This window comes from Felis catus, chromosome A3, assembly GCF_018350175.1.
Source record: "Felis catus isolate Fca126 chromosome A3, F.catus_Fca126_mat1.0, whole genome shotgun sequence".
NCBI lineage: Eukaryota > Metazoa > Chordata > Mammalia > Carnivora > Felidae > Felis > Felis catus.
The window spans coordinates 49212887-49237719 of record NC_058370.1 but is presented as its reverse complement, the minus strand read 5'-3'; the positions used below and the strand labels follow the sequence as shown (position 1 = coordinate 49237719).

The following is a 24833-nucleotide window of genomic DNA, read 5'->3' as shown; positions in this document are numbered from 1 at the left end:
ACTGTCCTAGAGAGATGGCCCCTGTGTCCCCTAATATTATTATTAGGATGATAATATTAATGGTATTCAAAGTAAAAGTGTAAGCAGCCAGGGCTATTGTGACCCTTATCTTAGGAGACACTCCCACTTTTCCACCAGCTAAGTCTTTGGTCACTCTGTGGTTATTTAAAACAAGTGAAAAGTAGAAATGAAACCCAAGAATTGATATTCATCAGAAAAAAAAGTCATAAGCAAAAAAGCTAAAAGATAATTTTTGTTAAATAATGAACACTCGTAAAACAGCAGTGAAATGGTATTAAAATGTCTGATTACTTATTTCTCAGCATTCATCGGATAACTTAAGCAGCATGAAGCAGTAGTTGCACTTAAAAAAATGACAAGAAAATAGCTATTCATTTAGTCAACAGGGAAGGTTCATTTCCTTTTAAAGATCACTGGTGTCACTGCTCATCACCAGGGTGAGTGTCAACACAGGCATCTTTATGCTGAGATGGTATCCACAGCTCCTTTGCCTACAGTTCCTGGAGCAAACTTCAGGGTCTTTCTGGGAGGGGTCTCGGGAGGGACTGTGGCCTGCCCCCCACCCTAGATCAACGAGGCCCCAAGACTGCATATTGCTGCGTGGTGGCTGCTGAATTTGGACATATCCAAAGGAGGCCCAATGTTCCTAGGCTGGGGGCAGCATGGAGGGAGTGTCCACTGGGCCTGGAGACAGACCCCATGTGATTCTGGACTTGCATTTTTAGGGCTGGACCCATCTGAAGACCAGTGGCAGCTGGGAGGACTGCCAGCAGTTCTGTCTCTCTTCCTGCCAGCCCCATTTTCTTCCTGCAGGGAAGGATCGTGGACAGGGAAAATGATGGAGGAGTGAAGCAGGACCACAGACAGAAGTGACGAGTCCTCTGCCCTCTGCCTATTGCACCATATTCCATAAAAAATAAACACATTTGAATTGTTTGTGTATTGCTAATGCTATGGCATTCCAGGCACTGGCAGGCTGCAGAGAGAGCTGCACTGTCATGAATCCACCAGAATCCATCCAGAGACGGCCTTGAGGGTCAGGATCTTTGGAGCTTCCCTTTGGAAGGGTCAGCAGTGCCCATGTGCCTCGTGCTCTACACAGTGCTGTGAAAATGAAATTAAAGGGTAAAAACAAAAGAAACCCATGGGTAGAAAATCCCAGGGCCTTATGGAGTCGTTTGGCAATAATTTATAGTGTACAGCATCACACAGGTGTGTCTGTGTGTCCTCCCCTTGCCAGCCCTGCCTTCTGTGCATCTGCACACAACTGGCCCCAGGTTCTTCTCCTATGTGCCTGGAGGAAGCTCATAGGTGGTTGTTCTTGGAGAGGTAGGCGATGAGGGCCACAGCCACGCCCACGTAGATACCAGTTCCAATCGTGATGGATAGCACAGCCAGGAACAGGGCCCGCCGGGAGCTAGTGCTGGCCTGGTGGAAGTCGCCCTTGGCCACGGCTTTGTTCGTCTGTTGGAGAGAAAAGAGAGAGGAAAAAAGGAAGTCAAGATGAGCAAGTCAGAGCAAATGAAGTGACTGTAGTGTTCACCTCTGGTGCCTTTCCAACTTTGAACTTAGCTGACAACAGACAGGGAGGACTTGCCAAGGGGTAACTGGGTGTACTCCCAGGTGTGATGCAGCTGTTCTATAACTGGCAAAGAAGAAATAGGGAGGTATTGCTTCCCCAGACTGCAAGGCGGTTAAAGCTTAAAAAAAGAAAAGTGTCCCCAGGAATACCCATGGCTGGCAGTACTCCACCACCAATGTGGGGTCCAGCTTCTTGGGAACCAGGATGTGAGGGATAGAGTAGATATTACAGCCTCAGCACCCTTTTTTCTACCCATAGATGATAGTTTATTTTATTTGGAAAACATTGAATTTCCTTTTTTTAAATTTTTATTTATTTATTTTTTTGAGAGAGTGAGCAAGCCAGGGAGGTACAGAGAAAGGGAGAGAGAAATCCCAAGCAGGCTTCACCGTTTCAGCATAGAGCCCGACGTGGGGCTTGAACTCATGAATTTTGAGATCATGACGTGAGCCAAAACCAGGAGTCAGACGCTTAATTGACTGAGTCCCCAGGCACCCCGAATAACACTAGAATATGTTCACACTTACCTGATTTAACTTTAAAACATAGTAGGGGTGTGAGGAAGGAAATTATAGTTCTCATTTCCCAGAGAGGATACTATGGCATAAGCCTGTTAAAGCAATTTCAGGATACTTAACACTTTAGTCTTCAGCTGGTGGCCATGGAACCCAGCATTCCTGACCATTGACCTTCTTCACCATAGCTGCAGTTGGTAAAATTCAACCATCAATAAAATTATGATGTAAGACTAATACCCACATTTCTGGTCACTCAGTTGCCTAATGAGGTGTTGCTTTGATAAAATTCATGTTTCTTGGGATCGCAAGATGGATAGGAATGTGGAGGCTTGGGATGTTGTATCTGGTTGGGTATTTTGCAGCAGACCCTATGTACTCATCCCCAACCCCTTCCTTTGCTGTCCCTCTCCACAAGTGAGACTAGAAATGTTACACAAGAGCATGGGGACTGTCATGAGTTTCAGCTGTAACCATCCTAAAAGGACCACTTGAGGAAAATGATGAATTTGGCTGATGGGGGTAGAAGCTACCAGGACCCCCTAACCCCTGGGAGGGTCAAGTGATGCTGATGAGGGTTAACCCCAAGATGGCTGGGGATTTTTGTGGTCAGGGAAAGGCAGAGCCCACTGTCCAGGTCAATGTCCTAACTCACTCTCTGGCCCATCTCCAGAAAACCAGATCTTCCCTGGGTCCTATCTCCATGTGTCATCAGTGGTATTTCTGCATTGTGTAGGCCGGTATGGGTGTGGTATGTTTACTCAAACTAAGGTATGCCAAAACCTTTGCAACAGACCACAAAGGGTTAGATTCAGAAGTAACTCATGAGATGAAGTTCCACCCTGCACAGTCCTGACCCTGACTGATGAAATGTGGAGCTCTGTGTCTGGTTGAGAAGGGACTCTGGTCTGCTTGGGATCTCTCTTTTTCCTACCTGTTGGATCCTGGAGGTCAGTTTTTGCCTTCCTCTCCTGATTTTCTTTCTTGGAAGGGAGCTTGGGAGCTCACTGCTGACAATTCTTGATGAAGCAGAGCTAAGGGAATGCTGAATGAGAAGCCTCCTAGGACAATGCTAATTAATTAATTACCCCTCAATTAGCTGTGTTTCATTTTCTCTAGCAGCACTCCCAAACACCCCAGTGTCTCATAACATGATTCCCTAGAAATGCCCATCCTTAGCCAGGCGGCCACATTCCATCAGAATGGGGCTTTGCTACTATCTCTCATTACCACTACCCTTAAGGCAATCTGCCCTGGGACTTGCTACAGGAAAGGACAGACAGGAAGGCAGGGCACACTGGGCACTCCCTCCCCCTGAAAACAGGCCCTGCCGGGAGTGCCTGTGTCCCGACTGACCCATCTCATCAAGGCTCACATGTTTCAGTAACTATGTTTAGTAGTTGCCTTCCTGGCTCAGCTTTAAGCTCTAGAGACAGGTCCACGCCTGCCTTGTCCACACCGTCTGCCTGAAGCCTGGGTGGATGGTAGGAACTCACTGAACATTTCATGAATGACTGAGTGGGCTGTACAAGATCAGCTCCCTTCAAATGCTTCCAGGTGGTACTGGCACCAGGTGCAGGGTTCTCTGGTGGTCTGTGTGAGGAAGGTAGTGGCACTGGGCAGCCTTGACCTAAGCTCTGGCCCAACTCTGCAGACATCCCCTCTGGCAGGTTCTGAGCCCATGGTGCGAGTGCTCTAGTCCCCAGGAGCCCAGAAGTGTCAGCTGGGGAATCAAGCTCCATGGTTTACTCTCACAGTGCAAGCTGGGAACACCCTCTACGTTTTGTTTGGTTATAGGGCAACTGTTCCAACAGGAAGTGTGTTGTGTTGGAGATGCTATCTGCTGAGATGTATCAGAAACAGCAAACAGATAGAGCCTCATTGGCAAGCAGGCTGCTTTTCAGCAATGCCACTCAGGATCTGCATTTTGCAGAAGCTCCTGTGAGGTAGCGATGCTGTTTACACTCCACAGACTGGGCATCCTGGTCTAACAAAGGTGGTCCCTGACACACATCCTTTGTTTCAGAAAATGGATCCTGTGGCTACAAATCAGCTTGTATCTCCTTTGAGGTGCAACCTTGAAGAAATATTTCCATACTGAAAACTTCTGGGCTAAGTCTCCAGGCTTTTCTTGCTATGCAGGAGTGCAGGGGTCTGGTCCTGGATCCAGGGGTCTGTGAAGCCCTGATGCTGAAAGCAGGACTGTGTGCATGTGCATTTTTATGAGCTGAGGGTCAGCCAGGCCTACTGGATTCCCCCAGCAGCCACGTTTCCAGCTGCTCTGACTGCTACATTGGGGTGGGTGGGGAAGGAAAGGAGATACCAAGGAACAGAGCCAACCTGGCATCTCCTGGTAGGGACAGGAGGACATTGCAGATGCTTGCTTCTTGGCTGGAATAAGCAGATGTTGTTTGTTTGCCCTAACTGGGGATCTAGACTTGTCTACACCCCAGTGTGCACATGCAGCCCATGGTTTGTGAGTGTGCTGCAGGCATGCTGAGAGGCCTTACTTGGAACGGCATGTGGGTCTCATCAGCACAGACTGCACCATGTCAGATGGCTCTGCAGCCGGACTTCTCAAACTTGGGGCACATTCCAATTGCCAGGAAGCTTTGAAAACTCCTGATGCCCAGGCCACACCCTGGGCCAGGGAAGTCAGAGGCTCTGGGTTGGGACCTGGCTTCTGTGCCTTTCATGCTTCCAGGTGATTCCAGTGTGCAGGCAAGGTCGAGACCAGGGTGGCCAACTGTCCCAGTTTGCTCAATACTGAGGAGATTCCCAGGACTTGGGACACTCAGTGCTGCAATAGGGACAGTTCAGGCAAACTGGGATGAGACTCACTGCTTTGCAAGAAGGCAGCCCTGGTCTGGCGTGGAGAGCATCCTGATGACCCACATTTTCCCAACAGAATCACCTTTCCATGTTGGCAATAGAAGGGATGAAACTGGGAGAGTTGGAGCTCAGGAGGTGAACTCAGCCTCCTGGGTGTCCCCACCTGAATCGTGGCAGCTGTGTGCCCTGATGGCCTGTCCATTCACCATGCAAGGCACTTCTTTGATTCCTGCATGTGGGCATTTGCAGAAAGGGAAGCCACTCACACCCTCAGCTCTCACACTTTTGTTTTTAGCTTGTGGGGTGTTATTTCTAAACCTCATTCCCTCTGGTTTATGGCCCTAAGGAGTATTGGCTGGCATTTTACCTCCTAATAGCCTCCTTTCTAATGGCAACATGGGATTGACCTCTGTTTTTGTGGGGCCAACATACCCTGCAGGTGGGAGCCCCATCATTGATCCTAGTCTGTCCTCCTGGAAAATGTGTTCTGCTGTGGAAGGTGATGTGTGCCAAAGGAAATGGACAGCTTAAACTCCCTCTTGCACTTTGTTCTTAGGCATTCAAATAACTTACTTGAGTCGTCTTGTGCTTGTCGGGGGCCCCTTCCTCCTGACCTTTCCCACTTTCTCTAGCTGCCGGCTACAGACCTTTCCACAGGTGGACCCACTCACATTGTCTCCAGCAGTGCCTGCTATAGTCCCCGCGCCCTGCAGCACAGCATGCATGGCCTTCTTGACTCTGAGCCCCAATACTGCCCAGCCTCATCTTCTCCCACAGTGGGGTGACCTGCCACCAAGGCCCTCCCACTGTGGGGTCAAGGATACTGCCAGCCCCTGGGAGTGTGCTTGTGACTTTACTTAAAATCATGTACTCCACCTACTTTAAAAGGGGAAGAGGGAGTCTGAGAGTTGGTGTTCCCATCTGTGCAGTGGACCAGTGGGCATGACGCTTGGTCAGTGGAAGCTCTGACACTGGCTCCTGCCCTTCACTCTCCAGACCCATGCTCTTCCCACATTTACCTGCCTGTGGCTGGGAGGCTGCCCTGGTTCCTTCTCCCTAAGGGCCTCTCAGGGAGATTAGAAGAGGGGGACAGGGCTCACCACATGTGAGGGCTGCAGAACTGATGACTCCTGCAGGTTCAAACCCTCCATCCTATTCTCTCCAGGCCTCCTCATTGTGGCTTCTCTGACATGCCCACTCCAGTCACATCCCTGTCCCTTGTGGTCCCCACGCCAGCCATCTTTGTAAATCAGCCCTCTGCAAATGATCTAATTGGGGTGAGTCATCTATTTCTTGACTGACCAGCTACAGCTAAGACAGCAATAAAATGTTTGCATCAGCTGTGACGTCGCTGTGGGCCTGGGGCAGGCTCCCTGAGGACCTGACCTGCAGGCTTTTTGTTGCCTGTGAGAGGCCAGCAGGCTTCCAAGCACCCATCCCGGGCAGCCTTCTCTCTCCTGATGGCTGTGTTTATCATCCATTGCTGAGGAACACATCATCCACAGCTTTGGCTTCAAACAAGAATAAGCCCTTCCATGTCTACCAGTTTCTGAGGGTCAGGAGTTTGAGAACTGCTCAGTGAGGTGGCTCTGTCCTGACCTAAGTGGGGCTTGGGCTGCATCTCCTCTTTCCTCAACATTCTTACTGAGTTATGGGCTGAGGCAGGCCACAGGGCTGGGGAAAGGCAGGTCTCACTGGCTCAGTGTCCCCTTACTGGAAGTTTCTGGCTCCTTCCTCGTGGCCTTGTTCACCTCCAGTCTGCCCGGGCTCTCCTCCTAGACAGATGGCCTGTCTTTGGGCATCTCAGGATCTGCTCCTGGGGACCCTTTCATGAAAGTAGCTATGGCTCAGATTGGCTCCTGCTTGCACAGGTGAATGTGAACTCCCATGAAACCAAGGGATGCACTCATAGTGTCACAGTCAGGAGCTCCTCCAGTCAGATCAGAATCAAATCTGTGCCAACTCTTGGGGCAGTGACAATTCTGGCTCCTGGGACTAGGCTGAGAGGCAGTCCTCCCATGGAGCTCATATTCACAGGGCGGTTGCCTACAGGCAGCTTTCCCTCAGCATCACCTCTGTCACCCCTGAAGGCAGAACTGGGAGGGCCACCAACTGGACAGAAAGAAGCATGACACTGTAAGCCAGGCCCTCTGGCCCAATCTATAAGCAGCTGTTCCCATTTGTACCCATGAACAGGACAGGAAATCCACCTGCTATTGATTTGGGGTGGGAAACTTCTCCCTTGGGGCTGGGTTTTCCTTCCCTGCCCTTCCTCCAACAGGTCATGAGTGAATTTTTTACTTTCTTTTGGGGGCCTTTTGCTTAGAAGACAGAAAATACAGGTGGCTAGCAAGTTCTTGACCAGCACCTAGCTGTACCTTCTGTGGGACCCAGACTTGCACCCTCTGGAAGGTGGCTAAAGTCATAAAGGAGTGGGGAGCCTTAAAATACTGGGGCATAAAGAATCTCCAATCAGAAAGCAAGAAGCCTCAGACTCCACAGGGCACCTTGGGGGCCTGGCTCAGCCACAGGCCTGACTGGGGAAATGTCCCCCTCCCCCCTACACCTTGGAGGCGCTGAGTTCTTCAACAGCCTGCTGGAACATTTCACACTGAAACACTAAATGGGCACTCTGGTTCTTTGGTTACACAACTACCCTAATTTATCTGGTTGTGAAGATACATAGAAAACCTGACTTTTAAACTGAAGAGCAAACAGTGCTAAAATTCCTGAAAACCACTGGCTTCTTCTCCTGTCTCTTGAGTGAAGGGATTTAAACTGAGGAATTAAAAATCATAAAAACAAAGAATGCACAACCAGGACAAACACACTGTGGCTAAGTGTGAGGTCAGTCAGCTGTGCCACTGGGGTCACACCTCCTGAGGTGAGGCCAGGTACCAAATCAGACCACCACGTCAGGGGCACATGTCATCTATCACAAGGCAGGAAGCTTCTTATACTCATTTAACAATTTAAATTTGCTCAGGTTTTCATGATGAGACAGTCCATCTTGCAGAGAATTAGTTAAATTTACATTCCTTGGGTGGCACTTTTTAATACTTTTGCTTATTTATCCACAGAAACGTCTCTCTGTTGGTGGTGACAGAACTTTCCTAGTCGTAACTTTTAGCGGTTTCATCTGCAGGGACTGGCTTCTTCACATAATCTCTGACTAGATTCTAGGCTCTGCTTTCCTCTGATGCTTCCTGTGTGTCCAGATCTTGCCACAGCTGGAGATCAGCCAGGCTGTCCAATTCTTACCCACTTTCCAACGTGGCTCCCCTTCTTGTTGCCCACCCAGGTCCTGGGTTTACCTGAGATTTATAAGCCCTTGACCATATTTGTTTGATGTTACCTACCTTTCTTCTTCTGCTCACTCACAATAGCTAGAAGTTCTGTTTGAGGCTCAATATCATAAGAGACATGGTGCTGGATAGCTATATAGCCGCTGAACATTTCCCAATTTTCAAAACAGGAGAGGAGAACCAAGTCAGATGTCTGAAGCCCTGTGTCCCCATGGAGAGGACAAAAGGGTTGAGTGTTTGGAGGCAGGGAAGGGAATTTTAAGGAATCTTAAGGCATGCTGTGAGACCCAGGCCCACTCCATTAGGAGGGCAGGTGTTTGCCTTTCACTGTAGGCCCAGGGTGAGCAGGTTAAATGGGCACTGGGGTTCTCATGTATGTTCCTTGCACTGAGGGAACATGACCAATTCCTGTATGGAGAATATAAAAGGCAGATGTGGGCTTGCCAGTGGCTTCAGGGTCAAGGCTGAAAGAAGTGCTGCTCTGTGGGGACAGGCCAGGCCCTCCCACCAAGAACTAGATATGGTGGGCTGCCACTGGGACTGTCTTAGATCATGCCAAACAGAGGCCAACTGAGGGGCAAGCAGACCTCCACAGAAAATGCTGACAAAGATGCATGGCTTGTCTCATGCAAACTGTAGTTGAGGATGCAGAATGCATGTGGGATCTGCAAAGAACCCACAAGAATGCCTAATTCCTCCAGGCCCAGAAATCATGAGGCCTCACATGACAGCCTGAGTTGGGTAAGACTGCTCTACCCTCTATCTGGCCATGTCTACCATGTGAAAGGGGAAGACACCATGGCTGGCAAGCAGGGAGGAGGGGAGTGGGGGAGATACTGCTCCCCTCCTTCCCAGGCATGCAGCCATGCCCCAGCCAAGCACATCTTGAAAGAACTGTGCTGTACACCCCCCCCCCCACCAGGCTCAAGTGGGAAAGGGACACAGTACCAATTATTAGTGAGAATGTGGAAAAAACAAATTCTCACACAGCCCTGGTAGGAGTGTAAATTTTTATCACTACTTGAGGAAACCATCAGTCTTCTCACAGCTGAACATATGAGCACATTATACAACAACAAACCTACTGTTAGTAAATACTTAAATATTACTTATATGTTCACCAAAGGACATCTACAAGAATGTTTGTAACAATGACCATCATAATAGCTCCAAACAGGAAGCCAGACAAATGTCCAACAACAGTAAAAAGGATAAACAATAATGATACCCAGTAATGGTAAGGAAATAAATCTCAGAAACATAATGTGGAACAGAAGAAGCTGGACACAGGATTCTATTTACATGAGTAAAAAACAGGCTAAAGTAGTCTATGCTGTTGGCATAGAAGTAGGTTAGTGGATATCTTTGGAGAGGGTCAGTAACTGGAAGAAAGCATAGTTTAAAAAATCTACTCTTGCACCCAAGATAATTTTAGAAGTGATTCTACCAAAAATTAAATGACCATATGAGAACTATTCATAAAGAATAGAGAAACTCATTTTATGAAACTAGTAAAACCTTGATATCCAAATCAGAGAAGAGGGAAGGAAAGGAGATGCTAAATTCTCTATACACACAGATGCAAATCAAGTGAAGGTATGCCCTGGCTTCTCTCTACAGACTGCTCTCTAGCTCTGTATTTGCAGTGGCCTTTTAAATTCTTAACTCACCTACTATATCCTCAGAGAGCCTTACCTGCCCCTGCTGAGGGAGGGGCTGCTGGGGGTCCAGCACTCACCACTCTGGTGCCTTGTAGCTGCATGTTTTAGGAGCCTGGATGGGTTCAGCACAGTTTACTCTATGAATATAGAACAGATGACAGTACAGCCTTTTCTACCATGGTTTCTGAGTGCAAACACACTTTGGTCAGAAACATTTCCACTACAACAGGAACCCTCTGGGGCATCCCTGTGGCTGACAGTCACTGGCCTTATATAGAGTCTACAAGCTGATAAGGAAGATATAAATCAGGGGTATCCACAAAGGAAATATTTATAATCATGACCCCTTTCTGTGTAAGGTGAAGCCTACTTGGCTCTGCTGCTGAGCACAGGAAAGGACTTGGCTTTTTAAGTTTGGGCATGATGCAATGCTCTGCATGACAGAGGGAGAAGGGTTTGCTGCTCCTCAGGGAATCCAGGAGAGGAAGGGAAGAGAAGAGCCAGGAAGAGGGTCAGAAGGTGGGTCAGAGAGGGACTGTCTAGTGTGTGCCATGCAGGACAGCTTTCTATGAGGATTGAGGTGTTCTATGTCCGTGCTGTCCAGCATGGTGGCCACTAGAATATGTGCCTCGTGTGACTGTGGAATCTCTCATGGGGACATACACTAGCCCCAGACCTCATGTCACTTTGGCAAGGTTCTCTATGCCAAGCTCCATACCCCTGCTAGGACACCATCTCCCCTTCTTGAGATGATCTGGAATGTTTTAAAGGGTCTGGACTCTGGTCCTTCACACACGGGCCAGGAACCATGGGCCAACATTTGTCTTAGCTCTGGGTTGAGTTTCTCACAATCTTTGTCAAAGTCTTCACTTCCCTTGGCTAGAAGTATTGTTTGAGCATCTAGTAAAATCATGATTTTCTCTTAGAGACACCCTGCTGCTTTGGTTCTCTTACACTCATTTTGAGGGGAAGAATAGGTAAGGTTGGATGTTTCCATGTTCCACATCATCCACGGACACATTCATTCCATTCCTGTAGAGGAGCTGGGTCCAGGCACAGCTGGGAGGGCCTGAGCAGAAAATGCCAGCACCTAACACCAACCTCCAAGATTTGTGACAGGCTCCTGAAGACACCTGCTGCCTCCAGAATCATCTCTTTGGAAATTTATAGCACTTTGGATATTTTATGACTCATTTTTCCTCTAGTACCAATATCTGTCTGGCTGGATTACATTGCTTTGCATTATTGCAAAGGTTATTTCCATTATTCATTACAGTTAACATTTGCTATGTACTAAGGTACTCAGAGCTGTACTCAAAGAAGAGGCAGACTCCATGTAACATTCTGAAGGAGAACAGCAAGATAATTGGGACATAAGCCACAAGAATGGAAGATCTCTCAGAGGCAGGTGCTCTCACACCAATCCTCAACACGCGTGTTTCTTTCCTCACATGTATTTATTTTCACATGCATTTTTATGATTTCCCCTATTTTAAGCCATTTAAAACAACAGATCTTCTATTGCTAATTAGGTCCGAACAGCAAAAAAGAGACCCGTTAGGAAACAAATATACCGATTGTGTTTGGGTAAAACCTGACTCAAACCTCAGTCACCTGGGCATGGGCACTGAGCACTGGCCTTCCAGGAGCCACTCCACCTGCCTTTGGTCTGGGTCCCTGAACTCAGGGGGGAGGGAACATCCTGTAGAGATGTCATCAAAATCATTTCTTCTGCGGATCTCATTTCACAGAGAACACAACTGCAGCTACACACACAACAGTGGCCACTGTGCCACGCTCATGTGGGATGTATGAGCTACTGCCACCTCGCATTCTCCATGAGGGCTTAGAGAAGCCACCAAACCCTAGAGGGCACTCAGCTCCTGCAAGTGCTTCCCAAAGGGACTTCCACCCTGTGGCCGAGGTTGCCAACTCGTTCACACCCTTTCTCCCCCACAGGCTGGCCTCTGGCCCCATCCAGAGAGAAGACTGCCTTGGTTTCTCCACACACTTGTTTGTTTGCCTGTGAGGGGAGGGCTGGAAGGCTGGGACTCCTCAAGTGAGAGTCCAGGGAACCTGAGTGGAACCCAGGCAAAATGGGAGCCCCTGGGGAGGGTGAGGAGACCTCCACTCTGCACTGTCTCCTGGTGTCTCCCACTGCCACCTCCCTGCCCAGGCCACCCTCTCTGTGCTCCTGCCCAGTGCCCCCAGCCCCACCTGCTTCTTCCAGGGTCACATGTGGTCAGAAAGCAGATTGTTAGGGAATAAAAGTGATCATGAGATCATAGGAAGTTCTATTATTAAATAAGATTAGAGACAAAATTAGCAGGGCTGAAAATTGTCACCCTCCCCATTTCTCAAATTTGAACAGCTATAAATGGCTATACATTTGGCTATTGGCTTATTCTGTATCTTTCATTATTTTAAAAATATGTACTATATAAATATATATGTGTATCTGTATATACATAGACACACACATACCATATATTATATATACATAGACACACACATACCATATATATATATATATATTTTACATGCACACCTTCCCCAAATATGACATTCATAGGGAAAGTGCACAATTCATAAGCATACAACTTGGTAAATTTTTACAACATGCACATACCTGTGTAACCAGCGGGTTACTGGTTGGAGAGCAGAACCGAGTCAGCTCCTGGAAGCCTTCTCTGGCCCCTTGCTGTCACTCTCCCCCAGCAGTTATCACTTCAGAACTTCCTATAACAGATCCTAGAGTGTAGACACTAGTGTGTGTGGCTTCCTTCACCTGTGAGATTCATCCCTGTTGGTTATATAGATAATTTATTGTCTAGTGTCCTACTGTATGAATATTCTGTAACTAATTTGCCCATTTTCTTGTGCAAATATAATTTCCAGTTTCAGGCTATTATAAATAAGGCTGCTACAAACATTCTAGTACTTTTTAATGAACATATATACTTATTTTTGTTGGTATGCAGCTAGGAGTAGACTTGTTGATAATAAGGTATGCATAATAAGGTTCAGTCTGTAAAATAGATTTTATACTCACAGTAATATGCATGCAGGTTTCTAATAAACCAATGTTAATACATTATCATAAACTAAAGTCCATGTTTTAAGCTTACTATCCACCTTCTGTCCTGGGATCCCATCCAAGATACCATATTGCATTCAGATATCATGTCTCTTTAGGCTCTTCTTGGCTATGATAGCTTCCCAGGCTTTCCTTGCTTTGGATGACCTTGACAATGTTGAGGAGCACTGGTCATACATATTGTAGGATGCTCCTCTACTGACAGTTGTCTAATGGATTTGAGGGAGGAATACCACAGTGGTAAAGTGCCCTTCTAATCACTTCATGTCAAGAGTACATCCTATCAACAGGACTTATCACTGGGCATACAGACCTTGATTGTCTGGCATAAGTAGTATTTATCAGGTTTCCCTATTCTAAAGTCACTCTTCTTTCTACCTTTGCATACTGTCCTCTGTCAAAGGAGGTCACTGCATAGCCCACACATGATATGAGATATGTGCTTTTCTTCCTTCAGGGTGGAGTGTCTACATAAATCATTTGGAATTCATCTGTAAGGGAGATTTGTGTGTTCTCCCCCATGAATCAATTCATCCAGTCATTTATTTATATCAGTATGGACCCTGATATTATACATTATACTTTGGCTTATAATTCAATACTATTTGTCACTTTGACCATGAAAAGATTTTTCAGGCTGGCTCCTATGTCCCCTTGACATGCCCCCATCCTTTTGATTTTGGAGCACTTTTCCCTTTTTGTACTGTAGGATGCTGCTCCAGGCTCATCTTGTATATTTCCTGCCTAAATCCTATAATCAGCCATTTCCCCATGGACCCCTGATTGCTTTTATTGGAAAATTGGTGTTAGAAACAAAGATCTGGGCACTGGGTATGCTTGTCACTATAGAAGTGCCATTGATTATGGGCTTTCTCACTATAGAGTTAGGAAATTTCAAATCTATGTATCATCTATCTATTATCTATCTATCTATCTATATCCATGAGCATCTAGTAGTTGTCTCAAAGTGTTTGGGTACTTAGCTAAAGGGCAATAGATTGCTAGAATGTTCACTACTCTGTCCTAGGTACTGTGTTTTAGTATCAAGACCTCGTGACACAATGACTTTGCTTATCTTCAGTTACAGATGAGGAAAACGAAGCACAGGAGGGGCAGTAACTTGTTCAAAGTCAAACAACTATTCAGCAATAGATCAGAAACCTGTAGGTCTGACTCTAGAAAATTGATCTTGCATTAAGCCATGCTGCCTCTCAAAAATGCTTGGGAGGCACTTTGAGAAGGAAACTGTAGAAAAATTAAAAGTCATCAGCCATACCACCTGAGATCACTGTAGTCAGATGGATGATGCTGTGTCAGCGTAGTTCTCTCCTGGTTGCTGGACTGAGCCTCTTGTTAGAACAAGTAAGCCAAACTGTCTTTGAACACGCTTGTTCATTACAGTTATCATTATTGTTTCAATTGAAAGGATCTGCATCCTGTTGGATGTGGATCATCTGAATAGGAACGTCATCCCATTTACCCAAAACACAGCATAAACAGACCAAATAGTCAGCTTTCCAACCACTAGCCAGCTTTCCCATGCTGCCAGTCAGGATTCTGATGGCTGAATAGGCACCGTCTATTCCTGTGGCTGTAGCTCGCACTGGAGTAACTCAGCAAGGAAAACCAGCTCAGGGCTTCAGAGAAAGGAGGGAGAGGGGGTGATGGAACAGGGAGGAAAGGAAGTAGGAGGAAGAAAGCTCTTGCTAGTGCGTGAGGCAAGCCTTCAGCTTTGAGAAGGATCTCTGGCAAATTAAATGTCTGCATTACCAGATGGTTCTGCTGCCCGTTTGGCCTACAAGCTGCAGGTCTACACCTGGGCTGAGAATGGTGGAGGCTGGGGAGAGAGAACCTGATACCACCAGTATATATGGCTACCACTGAATTTATCTTATATTTGCAAGGATAGGCATTCTCAGCAAATCCTCATGTGATACCATCTCAAGAGTTTTAGAAATGAAAATATTCAGATCCTGGTTCCCTCCTCCTTAACTCAGTGGGCTATAGTGAGAGCTCCTGGTGCTGGCCAGCTGCAAAGGACAGGCTTTTTTTTCCAACAGCGGCTGGCAGGAATTGAGGCACGCTCTCTCACCTGGACAAAAGCCAAGCTGGAGGCTTGGCTGGGGATGGATCCTAGCATGTAACCTTGTTGCACACAGAGCTGCTTCCATCCTCTTTAGCCTCCAGGAAGCTCCCCCACCCACGTCTGAGCTCTTTTCCAATCATATTTGATGTGAGAGTAGAAATCTGCCCTCTGACACCCAGCATCTCATTTTGAAACCCCAAATTCATGTCTAAATGCCATTCTGAGGAACGCATATTTCCCCTCCGATCTGGGAGAGCCCATGGACAGACCAGGGAATGTGTACACACTCCAGCACATGACCAAGCCGCATTGCCTGCTTACAAGGGTGGTTTTTAATTACTGCCCCAGGGCATTAGAGGACGTTTAGAAATTTCTTCTATTCTTTTAAAACCAATAAAAGAAAATTTCTCGTGTTTACTTTTGAATTCATTCGACCCAAGCAGCTTCTCATTAGCTTGCATCTGACATCTGGCACATCATTAGAAGGTCTAATAAAGAAGTCAGCATAGGCATATTTGTGATTTTGCACTCTGCTCCCAGTCGGTGGACCTTGGGGACCAATGTGGAGTAGTTTGTACACACACGGCAGAGTGAACAACAGTGCTTTCTCCGTAGCTTGAAATCCATGCATCTGAGCTGAAATGGCACAACAGATGCAGTGGAATCAAGGGGAATCTGTATGTTGTGCATTAATATCACATCAAACCAAGCAGGGGAAGGAAAAATAGCATTAGAGAAACATCCTTTTTGAATGAAATGTTTCCCAAAATGTGGCACAGGGGATGTGGCCCAACAGGCATTTGTGGAAAAGAACAGGCATTGTTCACTTTAGGTTGAAATATCAGGATACTTCTCAAATGACATCTCCCAAGGACAGGGGCAGCAGGAGTCGCCTGGACACATTTCAGAAAATAATCCTACTTATTATAGCTGGCCCCACTGGAAACTGGCTTCCAAATAGAAATGTCTTTTTTCATTTGAGATAAACAACAAAACTTGAGAAATGAGTATTTTATACTTGTAATTAGGTACATGCAATGGAGCCCTATGGGAGGTTGGGGATGCACTGGGAAGTTTATATCTTAGTTTGGCAAACTACCTTAGTAGGGGAGCTTAAGCAACAAACTCATCTTTCTAATGGTTCTGGAGGCTGGAGGTCAGATCAGGGTGTCAACAGGGTCGGGTTCTGGTGTGAACTCTCTTCCTGGTTTGCAGACAGCTGCCTTCTTGCTGTTTTCTCACATGATTGAGCAATAGCACAGTGGTCCCTTTATCCCCATACGAGTGAACTAATCCCATCATGGCTTCATCCCAACCCAATACCTCCAGAAGGCCTCACCTCCTAATGCCATTGCATTGGGGGTCAGGGTTTTCACATTTGGATTTGGGGACACAAACAGTCCTTGGCAGTCTGGTTCACAGGCATGCTTCTGAAGGACAAAGAAGCAAAGTCAACTGAACTGAAGCCCCTGTCTTGAAGTGGACACTTTTCCTTTTAGCAGAGGTGGTTTGTGAAGGCTCCTGTGTGTCCCTTGGGGAGTTCCCCAGTGTCGCATCCGAGTGACTCCTGCCATGACCACCTCACCTTTATTCCACTTGACTTAAAGGTAAATTCTGAGACCTAACTCCCTCTTTCCCACTAAGTCATTGCACATTTGGGGTTGCTTCAGGTCAGGAATTCTTTAGCAGGAAAATAAAACAAATTACAGGCCCCTTAGGGAGTAGAATTGGAAAGTGCACCCCCCCCCCCAGCTGGCAGGCTGTGCAGCCAACCGGAAGGCAGCGAGGTTCCCCACGAAGAGGACAGACGGCCAGGAGTAAGCCCAAAACAGGGACCAGCATGGGCTACTCACTGGCAGCAGATACTAAACAAATTTGACAAGTTCAAATCCAGCTCCTTTGCTAAGCAAGTCATCATAAGAGGGAAGACTGAATATTAGAAATGAGTGAGAAAACCAAATTCAGCAATACAGAGACCAAACCACCAGAGCCAGATGCAATCTCAGCAGTAAACACTGTGATGCTCATAGCTTGAAGGGGGAAGGGCGTGTCTGCAGGACACATCATTGTTTCATTCACAAGTCAGCACACAGTTTGAATTAATGTTGGAAAAGGCACCAGTTCATTCAAGTGTTTGGGATATATCTGCAAAATTATTCCTTAACACTCTTCATTCATTAAAGGAATGTTTTTTAGTGTCATCCTCCTGCAGGGTTCTGTGTTAAGTGCTGAAGATAAAAAAGTCAGTGAGAAGGCAGCCTTTGTTTTCCTGGAGCTTATGGTCTAGTGGGGGGCTGACATTAATGTTGTAAATGGTTCCATGAAGGCATGCCTCAGAGGAGCATGATCGGATTTGGGGGCCAGGGAAGCCTTCCTTGGGGACTCAGGGCTTGAGCTTGGAGATGTCCTGTTGTGGGACTAGGGGAAGGTGCACTTCGAATGAGGGTGGAGTATAGGGAGAAGGGACTGGTGGGGCTGGAGAGGAGAAAAAAAAATGAAGAGGTAGGGAGGCATAGACCCAGGTCTGGTGTGCTCCTTAAGAATGGAAGATACTGAGGGTCTGCTTGCAGAAGAAAGAAGGGAGTATGGGTGGGAGAGCAAGAGATGTGCATATTTCAGATGTTCCCCATGCCTCTTCCAGACAGCCCAAGTGAGGGACAGGGATAGAAGACTGTGGCAAGTCAAAGGTGACACCAGTGAAACAAAGGGAAGTATGTATATTTAGTGGAACAGGAGCAAGGTGATGACAAAGTGGGCCTTTGGCCTAGGATTCAAGGTTACCTTTCAGATATCCAAGCAAAGACATGTATTTGTCCATATGCATCTGCACTGGAGTTAGGAACCAGAAGTTACCTATATGTAGGTAAGAGTCAAAACTGTAACAATGAGATGGCCAGGGGTAAAATAGTAAAACAGGGCTATGAAGGGCTAATTGCTAAGCCTTTTGTTGATTCTTCCAATTCCTGCTCTATAGCCCCACCATGATGTATCCTTATGTGTCATTAAGCTTACTTTCCTCTGCTCAGGACTCAGGAAGTGAGCTACTCCATCTGATGATGTATAACTGTCTTCACTTTGGACAATTTTCAGCCATTATGACTTTAAATATCTCTACTATTCCATTTTGTCCTCATTTCTGTCTCTCTGGAATTTCTATTGGTTGCATGTTGGACCTCTTCTTTCTGTGTGCCATGTCTCTTTCCTGTCTTCCATCTCTCTTTCTGTGCTTATCTGGGTGATTCCCATGTATCTATCTCCTGGTATATAAATTCTTTCTTCAGTTGCATCCAGTCAATCTGCTGCTTAAACCAAAAATGTTTTTTTTTTTTTTTGTTATTATTATTACAGGTACTCTATACTTCCCAATTCTAAAAATTCTAGTTGTGAATTTTCCAAGTTTGGATTTTTAAAATATTTTTAACTATGATCTCTCATTTTTTCACTATGGATCTCTATTCCTTCTTAATCACTTAAATTATTTTAATTATTTTAATCTCCTTGGGATTATTGTAGAGTTCTATAATAATCTCAAAGAGATTAAAAATGAATTGCCTTTGTTAATTGAATTCTGGAAGTAATAGTTCTGCTTTAGGAAGAAAATCCACTGACGACCCTCTTGTATGTCTTTCCCCTTCATATAGATTATACATTTCTTTTGTGTTTTTATTGAGAGCTAGGATTAATTATTTTCCTCTTTGCTGGTTTGCAAAACTTTCATTGTCCTTAGGAAGCATCTTTTTATTGTCCACAGCGTGAATCCTGAATGTACGTATATTTTACTTTTTCAGTGGGTATCCTGCACCATGCTTATATGTAAATTGAGGGCCCACACCTAGGATTAGCCTGGCCCTGAGGTTCTGACTGTGCTCTGATGGTCCAGAACAGACAGAGAGCTTACTTCCTGGTTTCTGAAGCCTGGGGGAGAAGTTTCTAGCCTCTTTCATAGATGGCACACTCTGAGGCTATGGGATTTGTACATGGTCCTCCCTGGTCAAACACCATGTTCTCTCTCCCCTCAAAAGAATGAGAAGCCCAGCCACAGCTCCCAGACCCATCTCCTGGAAATGAATTACCCTTGGTCTGCCATGTTGGCAGCTTGCCATCTTTCTGGAATGCAAGACATATTGTCTTTCATGGATACACCAATGGCAATAACAGGTGTTGCAGAGATAAATATTCTTGAGAGCAGGCCCGAGATCCAAGAAACAAAAACACAGGGAATAAAAAGGAGCCAAAACTACAAGGGAATCAAAAGGTTAAAGGGATGGCATCAAAGAGCAGTCAACTTAAATTGGAGCAGGAAGACAGAAGACCCCAGGAGTGTGGTCTCCAGGAAAATAAAAAAGAATCCATAGCTTATATGATACATTTGGTCACATCATGAAAAATTATATCTAGAAGCTATTGATGAGTACAGTAAAGAGAAAGCTTAAGTCCATGAACTATACTAATTGAATTGAATAGAATTGAATAGAATTGAAAAGCAACAATACCCGTGCACTTGGCTTAGCAGTGACTGGGCATCTGTAGTCAGATAATGAATTAATAAGATGCTGTGATGACCATATTGAGAGGATGGGGATGGGCAGAGGTGACATGGGGCAGGGGGGAGGGAGGCCACAGGGACAGAGAACTTTTACAAGAAAGTGAGTCTTCATCCATCACAATAATTGGCCTATGATAAATAAATGGTAAACCGATAGATTAAGAAATTAAGAAAATATATACCTTAAATTTAGTTTTTAACTTTTAGAGAGAGAGAAAGAGAGAGCACACATGAGCCGGGGAGGGGCAGAAGGAGAGAGAGAATCCCAAGCAGGCTCCATGCCCAGCACAGAACCTGAAGTGGGGCTTGATCCCATGACCCTGAGATCATGACCTGAGCAGAAACCAAGAGTTGGATGCTTAACATACTGAGCTACCCACGCACCCCATAAATTTTATAACTTTTTAAGAAATTACTAAATACCAGACAGACTTACTAAAATGTTCAAGAGGTGTCTTTGGGAAAGGGCTTGGAAGCTGGGAAGTACTGGTGACACTTCAAACCTTTTGTACAATGTATTTTATTTATTAGTTGTGACAAAGGAACCACACCCTAAGATGTCTTCAAAAGAAGAAACCGGACAAGGGGCAGATGGGAACTCTCTGTATTGCCTTTGTAATGTTTTGTAAGTATAAAACTATTATAAAGTAAAAATTTATTTAAAAAACGGTCAGGGTACTGGATGTAAGCATGTGGGAGACCAGGAACAGTGACCACAGATGCAGGCCTACCCTCCTGTGCTCTGTCTTGGAGGACCTTGAGGGCAGGGCAGGACTTTGGGAAAGGTACTCCTGGCTCAAATCCAGGGCTGACATAAACTAGCTCAGCCCTTGAACTACTATTTTTTGAGTATCTAATTTTACTTTTCTCCGTAAAACAGAGTTATGATACCCATCTGGCTGGTTGTTGTGACAAATATTAGCAACAATAACACATTACTTCTGCTTTATGTGAGACTCCACACTGAAATTCTACTTGTCTCATCTCATTACTCCTTTGCACAGAACCTGAAGTACACACCATTATTAATAATACTCTTTTCTAACAATGTTTTATGAAAATTATCAAGCACACAGAGAAGTTAAAGAACCTACAGTGAATACCCAGATATCCACCACCTTAGCTGGCCATTAGGATATTACTATATTTATGTTATTAGATGTCTATTCATCTATATAACTCTCTATTCATCCATCAATCTATCTTTTCTGGGGTACATTTCAATGTAAGTTGCAGATACTTCCTGCTAAACACATCTGCATGTGAATCCACTAATGAGACCCTGGAAACACAGAATTAAGGTTTTGTGAGGTGAACTTATCCAAAATCACATAGCTGGTGAGTGACAGCTTTCACCTCAGAACTATATAACACGTGCTCATCTATGGAAACCACTGCTCTCATTCTCAGTCTCTAGGCAAAAGTCCCTCTTCTTTCCTGAAAATAAATGGGGAGGAGATAGGAGATTCTAAAAGCTAGGAGAGGAATAACAGATATTTTTCTTAAATACTCATGGGGAACATATAAACATTCTTGGGAACTGGGGCATCTGGGTGGCTCAGTTGGTTAAGTGTCCAACTCTTGGTTTCGGCCCAGGTCATGTTCATATGATTCATAGGATTGAGCCCTGTGTCCAGATCTGTGCTGACAGCTTGGAGCTTGCTTGGGACTCTCTCCCTTTTTCTCTGCCCCTCCCCTGCTTGTATGCATTCTCTCTCTCTCTCTCTCTCTCTCTCTCTCAAAATAAGTAAATAAACTTTAAAAAATTCTTAGGAACAAAAATGAATGCTTTGGCACTGTGTGGGTGCACACTGGCCAATGTCTGCCCCGTGCACCAGGGTGCTCCTCTGTGTGCGGTGCCTCCCTGACACCTGGGCAACAGCTGTTTTGTGCCTGTGAAAATCTGTGAGGGAGCCAGTTCAGTGCCACCATGGAGCAGGGCGTCCACCCCATGATGTTTACAGAAGAGACCCCTTGAACTTGAATTTGTGTGCACATTAAACTTTCTCATAATTGCTATAGTATGGGTGACATGTCAGTTCTTTTGTTCTCCTCTTTATTCCCTCCTTCCAGTCCATTTCACAGAAAACCAATTACATAATAAAGAAAACAAATCATTTTTAAAAGTCTTCCTACAGAAGGGCTACTAGATAACCATGAATTAATGATATTAAGAAAAGCTTGTTTCTTAAGAAGTGACAGTAAAGACTAGCACAGATTTAAGTAAAAAATGAAAAAAAAAACCACAGTATTGCTTATTAGAGTGGAAAGTTGGGGGAAGTGTAAGTGCCTTAAAAGGTGAGTAACTAAATAATCATGCTATCTACCTATGGTGGGCTATCTGGTAAATATTACGCTTTCTGAACATTGCTAATTACATGAAAAATGCTCTCAATATCAAGTTATAAAATGGCATATTTTAAGACATAATCTTACATACAGAATAATGCATAGAATAAAAAAGGATTGGAAGGAACACACTAAATTCTTAAATGTAGTTGTTTTTAAAGTTTACCCTATTGTTTTCATAGTTATTCCAACATTTCAATGGTGGTAAACAGAAAGTGCATATTGATACTGCAGATGACATTTTCTCTGAGACAACATCAGGCTGGCCACTCAATTTGTTTCTAAATGAATGCAGTGGAGAGGTGTTAGTGAGGTCCTTTGGGTCAGGGAAACTCAAGTACAGTGACCCTAAATATTCCTCCAGCACTGGATGCTGGGACATGGCACAGACCCAGTGCCCTGATATCTGGGTGTCTGTGTGAGGGTAACTTACCTTGGTATGACTGTCCTTTTCTGACTCTGATGCACAGCACCTGGCTGGATCCTGGGCGTGATTCCCTGGGGGATGTAAATCCCTCATTGGCCATCTGACAACTCTCTCCTGAACTTGGTTACACTCTCCTTGGTCACCACTCACCTCATAGAGAGCCAAACATTCTGTGCTGCTTGGTGTCAACCTCTTCTGTCTCCACATTTCAGATTGCAGCACATGTAGTAATCATGTGAGGACCTCTGTTACTCCTGCCTGAGGACCACGCCTCCCTCACCTCTACTTTCTGGGCCCCTGTTCATCTTTCTGAACCAGCTACCCCTGGAGACAGGAGTCCTGTGAGGAGAACAGGGTGGCTTTCCAGGCCCCCACTGCCTGCTGATTCAGTGTAAGGCCTGAAAGCTTGAACTTTGACCTTGTGCATTTGTGGGTCACTGAGGGGATATTTCATAAACAACTCTGTGCGCTTAGAAAAAGAAAGGATCACAGCCCTGAACGGTGAGCCTTTTGTATCAGCATCCTGGGCTTTGGTTTCACATTTACTACACTATTTATCTTGACAACTGCTCTGCCATTTTCTGTGGGTTGATTGGTTTGTTTTCAGTAGCAATCACATCTATAGACAATCACCCAGGGGCACATAAAAAAAAAAAACACACCAATTCTATTTTTACCTTCTGCCATATTGCTGTTCTCAATATATTTGCACATTTGTCAGTTATTGTCCTGTCTGGTAAAACATCCCATTTTGCAACTGCAGCAGAAAGAGGAGGACTGGTGAGCAGGTGCCTGTGCTCTGGGGGGTGACCTCACCTGTGTGCCAGGGCACGAGCTGCTCTGCGGCCTCTCAGACTTTCTGCACCACATTGGGTTATCTATCCCTTCCCTTTCAACTCCTGCTCTTCCCAAGCTGAGTGGGGAGGGGTGTTTTACACGTAGGATGTTGTTATGGCAACACAAGGCCTTTGACAAACTTGGCAACTGGCTCCCACTTCTGTGTCCTGTGAGATGAGGTGAGGCCAGGTTTTGCCTTCTGAAGCTCAGAGAGTCTCCTCCTCTGAAGCCCCACTCCCCCTGGCAAGCAGCATTGGGTCAGGGACCAGCTCAGGCTTCCACACATGCAGGGCCCAGCTCTTTGGCCAAGCCTTTCACTGGGTGAATATTTCCACCAAGTTGTCCAGCCTTACCCATCCACCCTGCTTTCCATGGGAGCTGGCTTGCTTGTTCCAGCTTCGTCTGGGTTCTCTGTCACTATCTGTTACTTTCAGCCTACAATGTCACTGAGGGGCTTAGCTCCTGTACGAGGTGTCAGTGCTGCACTGTGTTGGTGGCTTTTCTTCTTCACTTAGGGGACCTGTTCGCCTTCACGTTTTATGATCCTTGTGAGGTTAGGAAATGTGACATCTGGAGGGAGCACTCTCTGGCACTGGATAGGCATGTAATAGTCTTGGCTTGGCCATTAACCAGCTGTGGGCTTTGTCAAAGCATTTAATCCCACAGGGTCTCAGCAGTGTCTAAGATGTTTCTGCAGGAAGTCCAGAGAGTCCACAGGAAATGGAGAAGTTTTCTGGGAGAAGGGGTGAGGGAAGTGCAAGGTGCACCAAGTAGGTAGAGAATGCACCCAGCCACCTTGGTGTGTAGAGAATGCAACCTGCCTGCTATCATCCCTGTTCTTGTGCCCCCTCTTCCTGGGGAGAGACCTGTTGCCTCTGGGGTCAGATCTCTGGGTGGTGCCTGTTGGGGAAGCATCTGTTCTGCTCTTTGCTTGTTTGTTTTGCTTCTGGAACATCTGTCTTCTTTTTCTTGATTTGAAATTTAGGACTTTAATGACTTGGTATGTATCACATCAAGGGATATCAGCATTTGAGAAAGCTCTCCCCTGTGGCAGGACGTTAGGGGGGCCTGCATTTTTCTGGGGTCTTCCAGGTTAGGAAGAGGCTCTTGAAGAATATTTGATGACCAGGTTGGATGTGAGGACATGCTTCTCTTAATTGGGGGATTTCCATTGCAAGTCTAGTTTCTAATTTCTCCAGCATGCTTGCTTTTTGCTGGGAAGAGATTATTTGAAGGAGGGAAGGGGGAGGGGCAGAGGGAGGATCTCGAGGAAAATGTTGCTCTGGGTGGAAGGAATTTTAAGTTAGCATATGAGACGCACACATGCATAGTGCATTTGGTTGCTTGCTTTTCTCTCACTGGCCTGTTCGCTATGTATTGGGCACCTATGCTGTGTGTGGTGAATCCTGTTGGTGCTGTGCCCTGACCCTTCAACCCCTCATCAAGACCAGTGCTCCAAAGGACAAGCTGCCAGTGGCTCCCAGGGCACTGCCTGTGGCTTCAGGAACTCTCCTGCCATAGGTTCCCTTTCAGCAGAAAGTCCACCAATGACTGCCAGATGTAGAAGGGGATGTT

The 24833-nt window shown here is 45.8% G+C and overlaps 1 protein-coding gene across 13 annotated transcripts in view; it reads right to left on the bottom strand.

The window, feature by feature from the left end:
* Window positions 1-240: 240 nt before the first annotated feature.
* The window catches only part of SYNDIG1 (synapse differentiation inducing 1), a 179724-nt gene continuing 155131 nt past the window's right edge, over window positions 241-24833 (bottom strand). For all 13 annotated transcript variants that reach the window (XM_023251518.2, XM_045053947.1, XM_023251519.2 and 10 more), the window contains one exon: window positions 241-1485. In XM_023251518.2, coding sequence (XP_023107286.1) covers window positions 1439-1485 — 47 coding nt within the window. In that variant the 3' untranslated portion in view covers window positions 241-1438. The remainder of the gene's footprint in view (window positions 1486-24833) is intronic.